General features: G+C 41.1%; 1 protein-coding gene across 8 annotated transcripts in view; it reads right to left on the minus strand.

Annotated features, from left to right (window-relative positions):
* Positions 1–12,628, minus strand: part of sntg2 (syntrophin, gamma 2) — a 75,593-nt gene that overhangs the window by 30,695 nt on the left and 32,270 nt on the right. For all 8 annotated transcript variants that reach the window (XM_020608721.1, XM_020608720.1, XM_020608726.1 and 5 more), the window contains one exon: positions 10,408–10,532. In XM_020608721.1, coding sequence (XP_020464377.1) covers positions 10,408–10,532 — 125 coding nt within the window. The remainder of the gene's footprint in view (positions 1–10,407; positions 10,533–12,628) is intronic.

Below are 12,628 nucleotides of genomic sequence, written 5' to 3' on the forward strand. Positions count from 1 at the left end.
GCAGGTTGGAGGTGCAAGATACCTGAGCGTGTAATGTTAATTTTACCTGTGATCCTTTGAATAAATCAGCACTGTTTAGAAGTTACTTGGACTGCCTCGTCTCTCAGTGTTAGCATGGTAGCAAGAACTGGGTCCTACATGGGCGTGCCCAAAAAGTCCTCCTGCACATACAACAACAACAAGCCCTGGTTCACAGTAAGACTCAATCAGCTTCGTCACACCACATAGGAGGCTTACATAAGTAGGGACAGAACTCCAGCCAGGCCAGGAACACACTGACAAAAGAGATCAAAACAGCAGAGAGGACCTACTCTGAAAAGCTGAAAGCTGAAAGCTCAGGTTTCAGCCAAAGACCCCTCGTCTGTGTGGGGGAGCCTGAAAACAATCACTGGCTGACCACACCCCCCCGCTGTGGAGGACCGTCAACTAGCAGACAACCTGAATGTGTTCTACTGCAGGTTTGACAAAACACTCCCCCCTCACCCCTCCCCTTCAGATCCAGCAGCTGCTCCCCCAACAATCACCATCTTTCTCTGCAGTCCCCCCATCTCTAATGATCTCTGAAAAGGATGTGCATGGTCTCTTTTTAAAAAAACCAAAGGATCAGAAAGGCACCAGGCCCAGATGGTGTGATCAGCTGGCCCCCATCTTCATATTCATCTTCAACAGGTCACTGGAGCTGTGTGAAGTCCCCTCCTGCTTCAAACGCCCCACCATCATCCCAGTCCTCAAGAAAACCTCCATCAGTGGACTGAACGACTAAAGACCTGTCGCCCTGACATCTGTAGTTATGAAGTGCTTTGAAAGACTGGTGTTGGAACACCTGAAGGACATCGTAGACCTCCTGAAGTTAGCCTACCAGGTCAGTGGATGATGCAGTGAACATGGCACTGCATTACATCTTGCAACACCTCGACTCCCCAGGGACCTATGCATGGGCCCTCTTTGTGGACTTCAGCTCAGCATTTAACACCACCATCCCGGACATTCTCCACTTCAAACTGACCCAGCTCACTGTGCCTGCCCCCACCTGTCAGTGGATTACTAGCTTTCTGACAGACAGGAAGCAGCAAGTGAGGCTGGGGAAAACCACATCCTTCACCTGGACAATAAGCACAGGTGCCCCCAAGGGATGTGTGCTCTCCCCTCTGCTTTTTTCACACTACACCAATGACTGCATCTCAAAGGACCCCTCTGTAAAGCTTCTAACGTTTGCAGATGACACAACGGTCATTGGTATCATCCGAGACGGTGATGAGTCAGCCTATAGACAAGAGGATGAGCAGCTGGTCCTGTGGTGTAGCTGCAACAACCTGGAGCTGAACACGCTCAAAACAGTGGAGATGACAGTGGACTTCAGGAAGAACCCCCCCACCTTACCCCCCTCACCATACTTAGCAGCACTGTATCGGCAGTAAAGTCCTTCAAGTTCCTCGGCTCCACTATCTCCCAGGACCTGAAGTGGACGTCCAACATCAGGACCATCATCAAGAAGGCACAGCAGAGGATGTACTTCCTGCGCCAGCTCAGGAAGTTCAACCTGCCCCAGGAGCTGCTGATACAGTTCTACAGAGGAATCATAGAGTCTGTTCTGTTAGGTATTTTTAGTCAGATAGATATTGGATAGATACTTTATGTATTAGAAATGTTTAGTGGAGATAGGATGTCTAGTTAGACTGTTAAATGCTTGGTCATGCTTATGAGTTTCTACAGGGTACATCTGGTCAAGGATAACTAGAGAGAAGAGTTGATGACTGTCAGCAGACAGGGTGTTTAATATTATTATTATGACGTGTATAACTGTAGCCTTAGCCATAATATGTTTTTATGTTTAATATCATGACATGTTACTAGAAGTCTGTGAGAATGTTTTTAGCTACACACCACTTAATCAACAGACACACACACATTGATTTGCTTCATGTTTTGACTACTGCTATGGCCAGCTGCAAAGCTGGTAACAGAGACATCTCGGTTGACGTTTCTGTGTAGTATGGGGCTAGCCCAACCGAGGGGATATAATGTATAGGCCTGGTGGGTTCAGGGTCTTTCATCTTACATCTGCCTGTGAGCAGTTTGGAGGTGCAAGATACCTGAGCGTGTAATGTTAATTTTACCTGTGATCCTTTGAATAAATCAGCACTGTTTTGAAGTTACTTGGACTGCCTCGTCTCTCAGAGTCAGTATGGTAAAAAGTACCGGGTACAACAGTTCTCTGCACCTCAATCATTGTCTGGTTTGGCTCAGCACCAAAACAGGACAAGTACAGACTTCAGCAGACAGTCAGGACTGCAGAAAAGGTCATTGGTGCAAGCCTGCCCTCCATGGAGGACCTGTATACCTCACGGGTCAAAAGGAGGGTGGAAAGGATCACTGCAGACCCCTCACACCCGGGACATAATCTGTTTGAACTCCTCCCCTCTGGACGGCGTTACAGGTCACTGTGTACCAAGACAACCAGGCACAAGGACAGTTTCTTCCCCCAGGCTGTCACTCTGATGAACACTTGACCAACAACAGTATGACTGGACAATAACCTTCAGTGCAATACCTGTAAATATACTTTGTACAGATTATACAGATCCATACAGGTCTCTATTTTAAGTACTCTCTTTATTCCTACTTATCCCATTTCACAATGAACATTCCTTGCCTGTCTGCATTGTACACTGCCTGTTTATACTGCCTGTTTTGCACTGTTTGTTGCTTGTAAATACTGCTTATTTTGTTATATTACACAGCCTTATGCTGGTTTACCATCTACTTGCCCCTTGCATGGGGATATGTACATAAACATTGAGAGCCGATGTACCAAAGTCAAATTCCTCATTTGTCCAACACACCCGGCCAATAAAGCAGATTCTGATTAAAGAAAGCATGGCGAAAATGCAAGAAGGAATGAAAGTACAATGAATGAGGAGATCCAAACCAAGAGATTAATCAAAGGAACGGACAGCTGGCGGATCAATGTCGGGCCAACCCATTCAGGAAGAGTTGCTAAAGCCCTTTCACCTGGACAGAGAAGAAGGACAGCCTCACTCAGAGACAGGATCTAGGGTGACAGTGATTCTTTCATATATCAGAGACATTCCCAATGACACAAATATCTGTGCCCCACCTTTTGACAAGCCAGCAATAAATCCACTGAGACTTCTCACCCAATCAACAGGAAGGAGAATACTCATGTATGGTCGGGGAATGCATTTTTGAGAGGAACCTTGCTGTTAGTTATGGTTCGAATGACAGTGAAAGGGAAAATGCATATTGTCTAATGATTAGTAAGGCAGGGAAACAGGCAGGCGTTGGGGAATTTTGTTTTCCTTGAGGGAAACACCAAATGGAATGGAGAAATTTATTCATGTGTATTCAAATTTTAATTCATAAACCAATAATACAGATTAAATAAAAACTAAATATATTCGTCCTAAATTTATAAAAAGGTATTTATAATCCTTAAGTTACAATCCTCAAGAGAAAACCCCATTTTTCATCCTATTTGTTTTCTGTATTCTTTCTGAATGTATGTACAGTCAGTAATTACTATACTTTGCCAACAGTAATGGCAAAGTACGCCATTCTCTTGCTGAATTCAGACAACCTGCACATGAGGCATTTACTGTCATGTAATTCCAGTTTAAAACAGCTTCACTGTTTGATCACCCTTTACACCACAGCAGAGGTGTATTAAAATACTGCGATAGGAAACAGAATACCCTGCTGACGCTTTACATTACAAGGTGGTTTTCTTGTGAAGTAGCCACAGGATTAGCAACATGTTCATCACTGAAATCTTGACCAAAAACAACAAATGTTCGGTTGCACTGTGAACAGATAAACAAGTTTCTCTTTTATTGTAGCTGCTCAAGCAGTGTTTGCCATATTACAAACTGCACTTAAACAACAACTGAACAGGATTGAAATCTTAAGGATTACTATAAGTAATTGATATACGACTGATGGATAATAATGCATGCAAATGGCTGCTTGCTTTTAGAGAAGAAGCCAACTAATAGGCAAAGCCCTATTAATTTGCAAGGTCTCTGCCCTTTCAAATGGTTCTCTTTTAACGCTTAAACAGAAGGCTGAGAATACCTCACTGTCGGACTGAGCAGCTGCTCCAACACCTCTGTCTTGACAGTAAATGTGTGCAAAGGAGAGGAGGATGGTTTGGTCTCTGCTTCTTCACTGTTGGCTATCCATGTGGCCTTGTTTTCAGTCCCCTTTTTATTTAAACACATACATAAGAAGAACACCCTAATTATCCTCATGCAATAGACTTAAATCTGGTAAAAGAAAAACTGTCACCCCAATGGGATGCATACATACTGTATGTAGTAACAGCAGCAAGGATCAACAGAACATCTTACAACTTTCTGGACACCACCACAAGGTCTGCAAAGTCAGTGCATTAGAAGTTGGTTTGGACAAATATACTCAATCTGAAATTTCTAATAACTAATAAAATAAAAATGTAATTTAACCGTGTATTCGGATTTCAGTACCACCATTTATCATAGGTTTATAAAACTGCAATAAATGGTTTGTACAGTACATTTCTGTGCAGATTCTCAATCATCCAGCCTATGCAGTACATTGCTTACTAATCGACTAATTTATGTTAATAATCACAGCCTTTGGGTTGCCAGGTTGTAGAAATCCTCCATCAGCGCACTTTGTTGATATTTTTAGCTCTTTAATTAAAAGGGCAGACCTTTCCAGTGGACCACTTATCTTGCTATGGGACATTTCGACCAAAAACCATTAACAAATTGTAGCCTTGATGAATTGTATAATTTTTTATAATTGCAGGGTGATTAGAACTTGAGAAACCCAGATCCTTTAGTAATGCCAAACCAACATTTATAACTATGAGCCTGATGCAGTATGAGAGTGTGCACAGGGCAAGTGTGCAATAATGCAACATTTATGCATTATTACTGGAGAGGAAACAAAACATTTGATTTAAAAAGGGTACATTGATGCTTGAATCTTTGTTCAAATAACAGAATGAGAAGCTTTGAATTACAAAGCTAAACAAAAGCAAAGTGGCATGATAGACTTTTCCACAATCTGGCAACAAGAGTTGTTTATAATACTTAACAGATCTATAAGTCATCGGTAAATATTTATTAATAATCAAAGTCTTAATTATACCCTAAAATTTTATCATACCCCCCGCTCCACTTCCTGGTTTTTGTGGCAGGTTACTCTCTTGATCCGTTTCCATCTCTGGCTGCTGCGGCTTATCTGCTGCACACCTGGCAGATTGAACCCACCTGTGGCTTATTGCTCTGCCTATATAAACAGTTTCCTGCTAGTCCTCATATGCCAGATCCATCTCACTTGCTGCCTGTTCTGATCATCCCAAGACCGGTTACAAGACCCGTACTACAGGGGTTTCTCTTTGGCAGCCTAGCGCTTGCCGACCAGCAGGGCTGTCCTGCCATCTTCTGTTACCCGTTGTCTGGACCTGATCTCAGCCTGCCTGTAACCCATTTCCTGACCCACACCCTACTTTACCTTAGACTATCGCCTACCTCGCACTTGTTGCTCAGTAGTGCTTTCCAATTGTCTCCTGCTCTCCGTTTCCAGACGCCAGTTAGCAGGTCCTACCAAAACAACTACCCTGACATAGTTATAAAATTTTGAATTGTCTTAAAAAGTGGTATGCAAATTTCTAAAGCAAATAAAACAAATATCAAAAAACAAAAGTTTTATAACTCAATGTTATCCAATATAAAACTCATATTACAGTATGTTTGATACAGTCACAGCAGCCTTTGAGTAGTTAACATCTCAAAATAAATATCGACTCTGGAGGAAATAAGACCATTTTTACAATGTCAAAATACATACAGTATGAATGTATTTAAAGTGTAAATTCACAATCTAACTGTAAGACTATGGTATGTAAACAAGCCAGCAGATTGTTGAACACTAAGATGTGTCATAAAGCTGGAATGAAATGTTTCGCTTTAAGGTAACATTTATTTGATAGTTCACTCACTTAGCAGGCATTATACCGTTGACTGGACTGAACATCTAAAAGAATGAGGATTGTTGCTTCACCAAAATAAAGCCTACTATTGTGGAGCAGTTCCGTATTCTCAGCCGTTTAGCCACTACGGACATCCACAATGATCATCTGTGTATTTGTGTGGTCTGATACATCCATGTCAGCCAAGTTTGAGAGAGTAAACACTGATATTGACATGCTCCCTGCCTGCAGGGCTCTTTATTGACAACTCCTGCTATTCCTGATTCAGCAATGAATTATTTGGTTCAGTGTTACTAAGCTCCCAATCTCCGACACATTTATTTTATAGTTCACAGGCATTACACCATTGATTGGACTGAACATCTGAAAGAATGAGGATTGTTGCTTCACCAAAATAAAGCCTAGTAGTGAAGAGCAGCTCCATGCAGAGGCACCCAAGCACAAATGAGAAGCAGCCGTTTTACTGTGGGCTGATGCAGTGATACAATAGCAGACAAGAAAGAAGACCATTTACTTATGTTACCTTAAAGTGAAACATTTCATTTCAGCTTTATGACACATCTTAGTGTTCAACAATCTGCTGGCTTGTTTACATACCATAGTCTTACAGTTAGATTGTGAATTTACACTTTAAATACATTCATACTGTATGTATTTTGACATTGTAAAAATGGTCTTATTTCCTCCTTCAGAGTCAATATTTATTTTATGAGATGTTAACTACTCAACTGCTGCTGTGACTGTATCAAACATACTGTAATATAAATATGCCTATATGGTTCCACTTGATGTCTCATTGACATCTTACTTTAGCAGAAATACTGAAATATTGTATTCAGTGGTGGAAGAAGTATGGAAATCATTACCTTAAGAGGAAATAGCCAAACCTACTGCAAAACAACTCCGTGACAAGTACAAATGCATTACAACTTTTACTTAAGTATTTAAGTATTAAAAAAATGTGCTTAATATTTATACGGAATGGTCACTTTTTCCTATTAATTATGAGATCAATATGAATATATTAAGCAATGTTGCATATCTAATTTAAACTGCTTAATGCTTAATCCATATACTGGTGGGTGATTCTATAATTTAATACAGATCATTTTATTGTACACACAGCAAACAAAACTGAGAAGTGTACACCTCTAGTCAGTATTAGCTTTTTAATTACAAATTCTGTTTGATACAACAGTATTTATTTTTGGACAAAGTCCAAGAAGAAATAGGCCAATTAATTTGAAAAAGAGAAATGTTTAATTAAACTAGACAAAAAACAGCTCCACATTTGATGAGTTTCCATTCTTTCATTTTCTGAAACTATGACATTGGCTGGCTTTATTTTTAATGACAAATTAATCCTCATGGACAATACTGGTGCAACACTATCATCCGTGCCCGGGAGGAAGGACATCGCAGAAAGACCAATTTCCACAGATTATTCTTGTGCCAAGTTGCAGGCACTTTTTCAGTGCAAGGTTGCATTAAATAGAAAATTGTGGCTAGTGTAGGACAGCCACTGTGCCTTCTGTTATTGGTAATATGGCTCTTGCTACACCTAACCACTGTTGCAACTGTGTTTCAGCTTATGTACCAACTTGGTGATAAATGTTTAAACACAACTACAGGCTATATTTCAGCAGCCTTGAAAAATTGCTAGGTTGTGTATTAGAGAATCAACACAGCCAAACTGTTGTTGAACAAAAGATGCTGTGCTGTAAATCGATCACCACTTTTAACCTCTGATAGAAAGGCATTCTTATACTTCCAGGAAAGCATTTTTACACAGTTTTATCTTTGGCAGCTGTCCATGGCTTGAAATTGGATAATAGCCAATGGAGGTGTCCAAGAAACACTTAATACTTTTAATTAACCGTGCCGACCAGAGTTCCATTATTTATCGTCATTTGCGGTTTTTGAATTGTGCATCCAGCACATGCCCTAAAGAAAACTGCTTTGACAACATGAGCCCAAGAAGACACAAGAACAAACTTGAGGTGAAAAGCTTCCAATGTGAATAAAAGCAATTACAAAGTAATGAAACTTAATACTTCAGTAAGCTCCCTGCCAAATGTAGCTTTGGGTATTGGTACATTTAAAATCCAAACTGTGACATTAAGTTTGGATTAGGATAAAATTTCTTATGTAATTGTGTAAAAGCGTAAATTTCGTCAGACCTTGATTCTATAATTGGTATCTGCCACTACACATGTAAGACTGAGCTGTTATTAGGCAAATGCCAAAATACAAAACCAACCTTAACAGTGGATACTGTCTGGGGAAAATAAATATGACAATAAGTGAATGTGGTTCAGCTTTGTACAGTGCCTATTAAACGTATTCACCCCCCTTGGATCTTTTACCCTTTCATTTATTTTATATATCAATCATGGTCAATATAATTTGGCTTTTTTGACAAAAAAAAGAAGGTTTTTTTATGTCAAATAAAAATATGTTATGTGAAATAAGTCATTGCATAAATATTCAGTCCCTCTAATACGACTGACCTAATTCAACAGCGGTCCAGCCAAGTGGTGCTCGTAGTCAACTAGTGAAATGGGGATCACCAGAGTGCAGTGAATGTGTCTCAAATGATTGTAGTATAAAGACACCTGTGTCTGGAAGGTCCAGTCACTGGTTAATCAGTATTCCTGGTTACCGTCACACCATGAAGACAAAACAACACTCCAAGCAAATCAGAGAAAAGGTTACTGAAAAGTATAAGTCAGGGGATAGATACAAATCCAAGACACTGAACATCCCCCAGAGTTCAGCCCAGACCTCAATCCAATAGAGAATTTAGGAATATAGCACATACCTAAATCTGCCTAGGTCAGGCCGTCCTCACAAACTGAGTGACCGTGCAAGAAGGAGACTAGTGAAAGACGCCACCAAGACACCTACCTGTATGAATACTCTGGAGTTACAAGTTTCAGCAGCTGATATGGGAGAGACTCTGCATACATCAAGTCAAAGCTTTATGGGAGAGTAGCAAAGAGAAAGTCACTGTTGACGAAAACTCATTAAATCTTGACTAGAATTCACCAAAAGGCATGTGGAAGACTCCATGGTCAAGTGGAAGAAAGTTCTTTGGTCTGATGAGACCAAAATGGTGCTTTGTGGCCATCAGACAAGACGCTATGTTTGGTGGACATTAAAAACTGCACATCACCACAAACACACCATCCTCACTGTGAAGCACGGTGGTGGCAGCATCATGTTGTGGGGATGCTTCTCGGCAGCCGGCCCTGGAAGGCTTGTAAAGGTAGAGGGTAAAATGCATTCAGCAAAATACAGAAAAAGCCTGGAAGACAATCTTATTCAGTCTGCAAGAGAACTACGGTTTGGGAGAAGACAATGACCCAAAGCATACAGCAAAAGCTACACAGAAATGGCTTAAAGACAGGGTGAGTGTTCTGGAATGGCCGAGTCAAAGCCCAGACCTCAATCCAATAGAGAATTTGTGGCTGGATTTGAAAAGGGCTGTTCACGCCCAATTATAGAATCAATAAAAGGGTAAAACATCCAACCGGGTGAATACTTTTTATAGGCACTGTACACCAATCAGGCATAACATTCTGACCACTGGCAGGTGAAGTGAATAAACACTGACTGTTACAGTGGCATCTGTCAGTGTGTGGGGTATATTAGGCAGGGTCATGGACGCCCACGGCTCACTGATGATGAGGTTGACCTACTGTAGATTAAACTTTTAACTTCCATTTGTACTTTTCAAAAGATTAGAAATGTATTTGAATCTTTGTTAAAATGGTTGAAAATGAGAAATACTGTACATTGGTCTCTATGAAGAGAAAGAGTCAGGGGCTGTAGTGGTGATATCACACCTAGAGTGGTGAGGCTGTTGGATTTGTCTAAACAATTCTCTCCAACTCGTCCTCACGACCAGTTTTCACTCCTTTTACATAAGTTTTTCACTGAAATGTAGACATATCTGTGCTCTTCCTGACAGTAGAACTGTGGAAGCAAATAGATTCACAGAAGATGCACAGTGAGCTGCAGAGTGACACGAGTGCCAACCAACTGCCACGTTGACTAAACAGTATTAGGCAGGTGGTCATAATGGTATGCTCATCGCTGTATATTAGCATCTTAAATGGAATTTAAGTTCTGATCACCAAAAGTTACCACAGTAAAAAATACACCTTAAAAAAAACAAAAAAAACAGCACATGATAACCAATACAAAAAGGACAGGGAAAAATAATGAAACACATTTACAAGTCAGACCAGTGTTCTAACAGTCGCACCTTCTGAGCCACACAGCCTCACAGCTGTGGTGACCTTTTAATCCGTTTGTCTGTGCATAGATATTGGCATTAACATCCTCCTACCTAAATGAAAAGGTCTTTCTAAGCCAACACCTATATCATGCTGAACTACCCTTACCTCAATCTATCTGTGCCAGCTTTGTATCTGGAGACTCTGGCCATCAACAAGGGCAAGGAGACAGCATCCAGCCAGCGCTTCTCATACTTTGGTTCATTAGCTGAGGGCGAAGGGGGTGATGGAGCCTGCATGGAACACATGAAGAATGCAATGAGCTTTCTGCTTCCCCTCACAAAGCCCTTTTGATCACTGAGGATATGGCCTAAATGTTATATTTGCACCATTTACATGCACAAAATAATCCATTCTTAACCCGAGTTAATTGGCTGTACAGTCGGTAAATAAGATATCCTTTGACACTGATAACTGTTTCAATGATAACACCAACACTTTAGCCATTATATTCCTGACCTGGTACTGCGGACACTGTCTGTTCACTGGAAACTGGTCTCACCTGAGGCCAAAACACAACAGCAGCAGCACTATTTTCCTCGTGTGCTTAAATTATTAAAGCTACAGTATGTAACTAGCACAAAACTCCAATCAATCCAATCTGCTCTACCCAGCACTCCCTCCCCACTACGATTCACCACACTTCAGATTTGTCATTATGAAATTAGAGTAAATGAGGATGCAACAAAATTTACTGATGAAGAAGAAATAACTGAAAATCTGACTGGTTAGAGAGAACAATCCCGCTCAAAACCTTTTAGAAGCCAATATCTCTGCATTGCTGCCAGTGCTGTTCAATGGCTCTGGGTCACAGGAGGCTTCAACACCACCTCTCCACACCAAGACAAGTTTTGAAACCTACTTCTACAAATATGTTACATACTGTAGCTTTAAAACACAAATCAGATTATCAAACTATGACACTAATGAATACTAAACAAGCTTACAAGTAGTACTGCTACTAATCTTAATTCTGCTCGAGACAAACAAAAGTAACTAGAACACTGACGTGGAACCACTATAGGATTGTGTAAAGTGACATGTAGATTCAGTGTTTCTCTTTAAAGTTCAAGTTTTACTGAGCAGTACTTAATATCCACCTCCTACATCTCAACAGCAGTCACTTTGATGTTACCCAACTATGTCCCATCATTAGTTAAAGCAGAACCATGGCAGCTAGACTACATTTCCTATTCAGTTACTCCAAATATGAGTCAGCATTGCATTAAATTCCAGATATTTTAAATGTTCAATTTAAACTCAATTGGAGACATTGAGTCCGAGTGGGCCATATTCTCCACCTCCATTGCCGATGCGGCCACTCGGAGCTGTGGCCGTAAGGTCAATCCCCGAACCCGGTGGTGGACACCAGAAGTAAGGGATGCCGTCAAGCTGAAAAAGGAGTCCTTTTGAGCCTGGTTGGCTCGTGTCTGAATTGGATAAAATTGTATGCATCTTGTGACATTAATGAAAGCAAGCAGTTTGTGACATACTTTATATGTGGCTCAAACGTAAGAGATTGTCACGTTCCCAGTGTGGGAATGGCAAAATGAGGAGACTGGATCCAAGTGACCTGAAACTGTCAGTAGACTAGCAGCAAAGCCAGAATCCCTCCAGATGACAGAGGTGGCTACTTTGGAGAACCCTTTGACTAATGGCCAGGTGGCAGGGACTCAGTGCAAAGTTCAGGATGAGCACAGTATGGCCAGCAAACTGATGACCAGACAGGACGCCAACTCTGGACCAGACAGAGTAACAGACTGAACAGCTAGTTGGGTATCGGCCCAAGAGGCCAAATAAGGAGCAGGATGTGAAGCTTGAGGGGCATCAAAGGATAGGTCAACTAAGAAGTTGGCTCAGAGACAGGAAGAGACGTGGCATTAGCGGCTTCGGACAGCCCACTGAGGGTTGACGTGAAGAAATGTGATGTTGGTGGTGCCAAATGACCCACGGATGGGAGCAGATGATAGGTTAATAGTTTTACTCACAGAGAGGAACAGATCAGACAAGTAGTCAGCCACTTCAGCTGATTCAAGGGCACGAACAGAAACTAAAGTTGTCCCTTTAGACCCGCAAGATTGTCAAGACACTCTAGGAAGACAACACTCAAACCTAATAGAACAGATCCATTATAGTTAAGTCTTTTGCAGTTTGAGTAGAGTGTTTGAATCTGAATCCAGAATAAAGGGAAGTACTGAATCTGGTCTGGAATCCCTTTGGAGTTGAAGGGCTCAGGTTTGTTCTTTACAATAAAGCAGTGAGCATGGTCATTTTTAAAAGCAGCAAGTACAATACCAGAACTGAAATATTTGACAGTGCAGAGAAAAGG

This window comes from Monopterus albus, unplaced genomic scaffold, assembly GCF_001952655.1.
Source record: "Monopterus albus unplaced genomic scaffold, M_albus_1.0 scaffold94.1, whole genome shotgun sequence".
Lineage (NCBI taxonomy): Eukaryota > Metazoa > Chordata > Actinopteri > Synbranchiformes > Synbranchidae > Monopterus > Monopterus albus.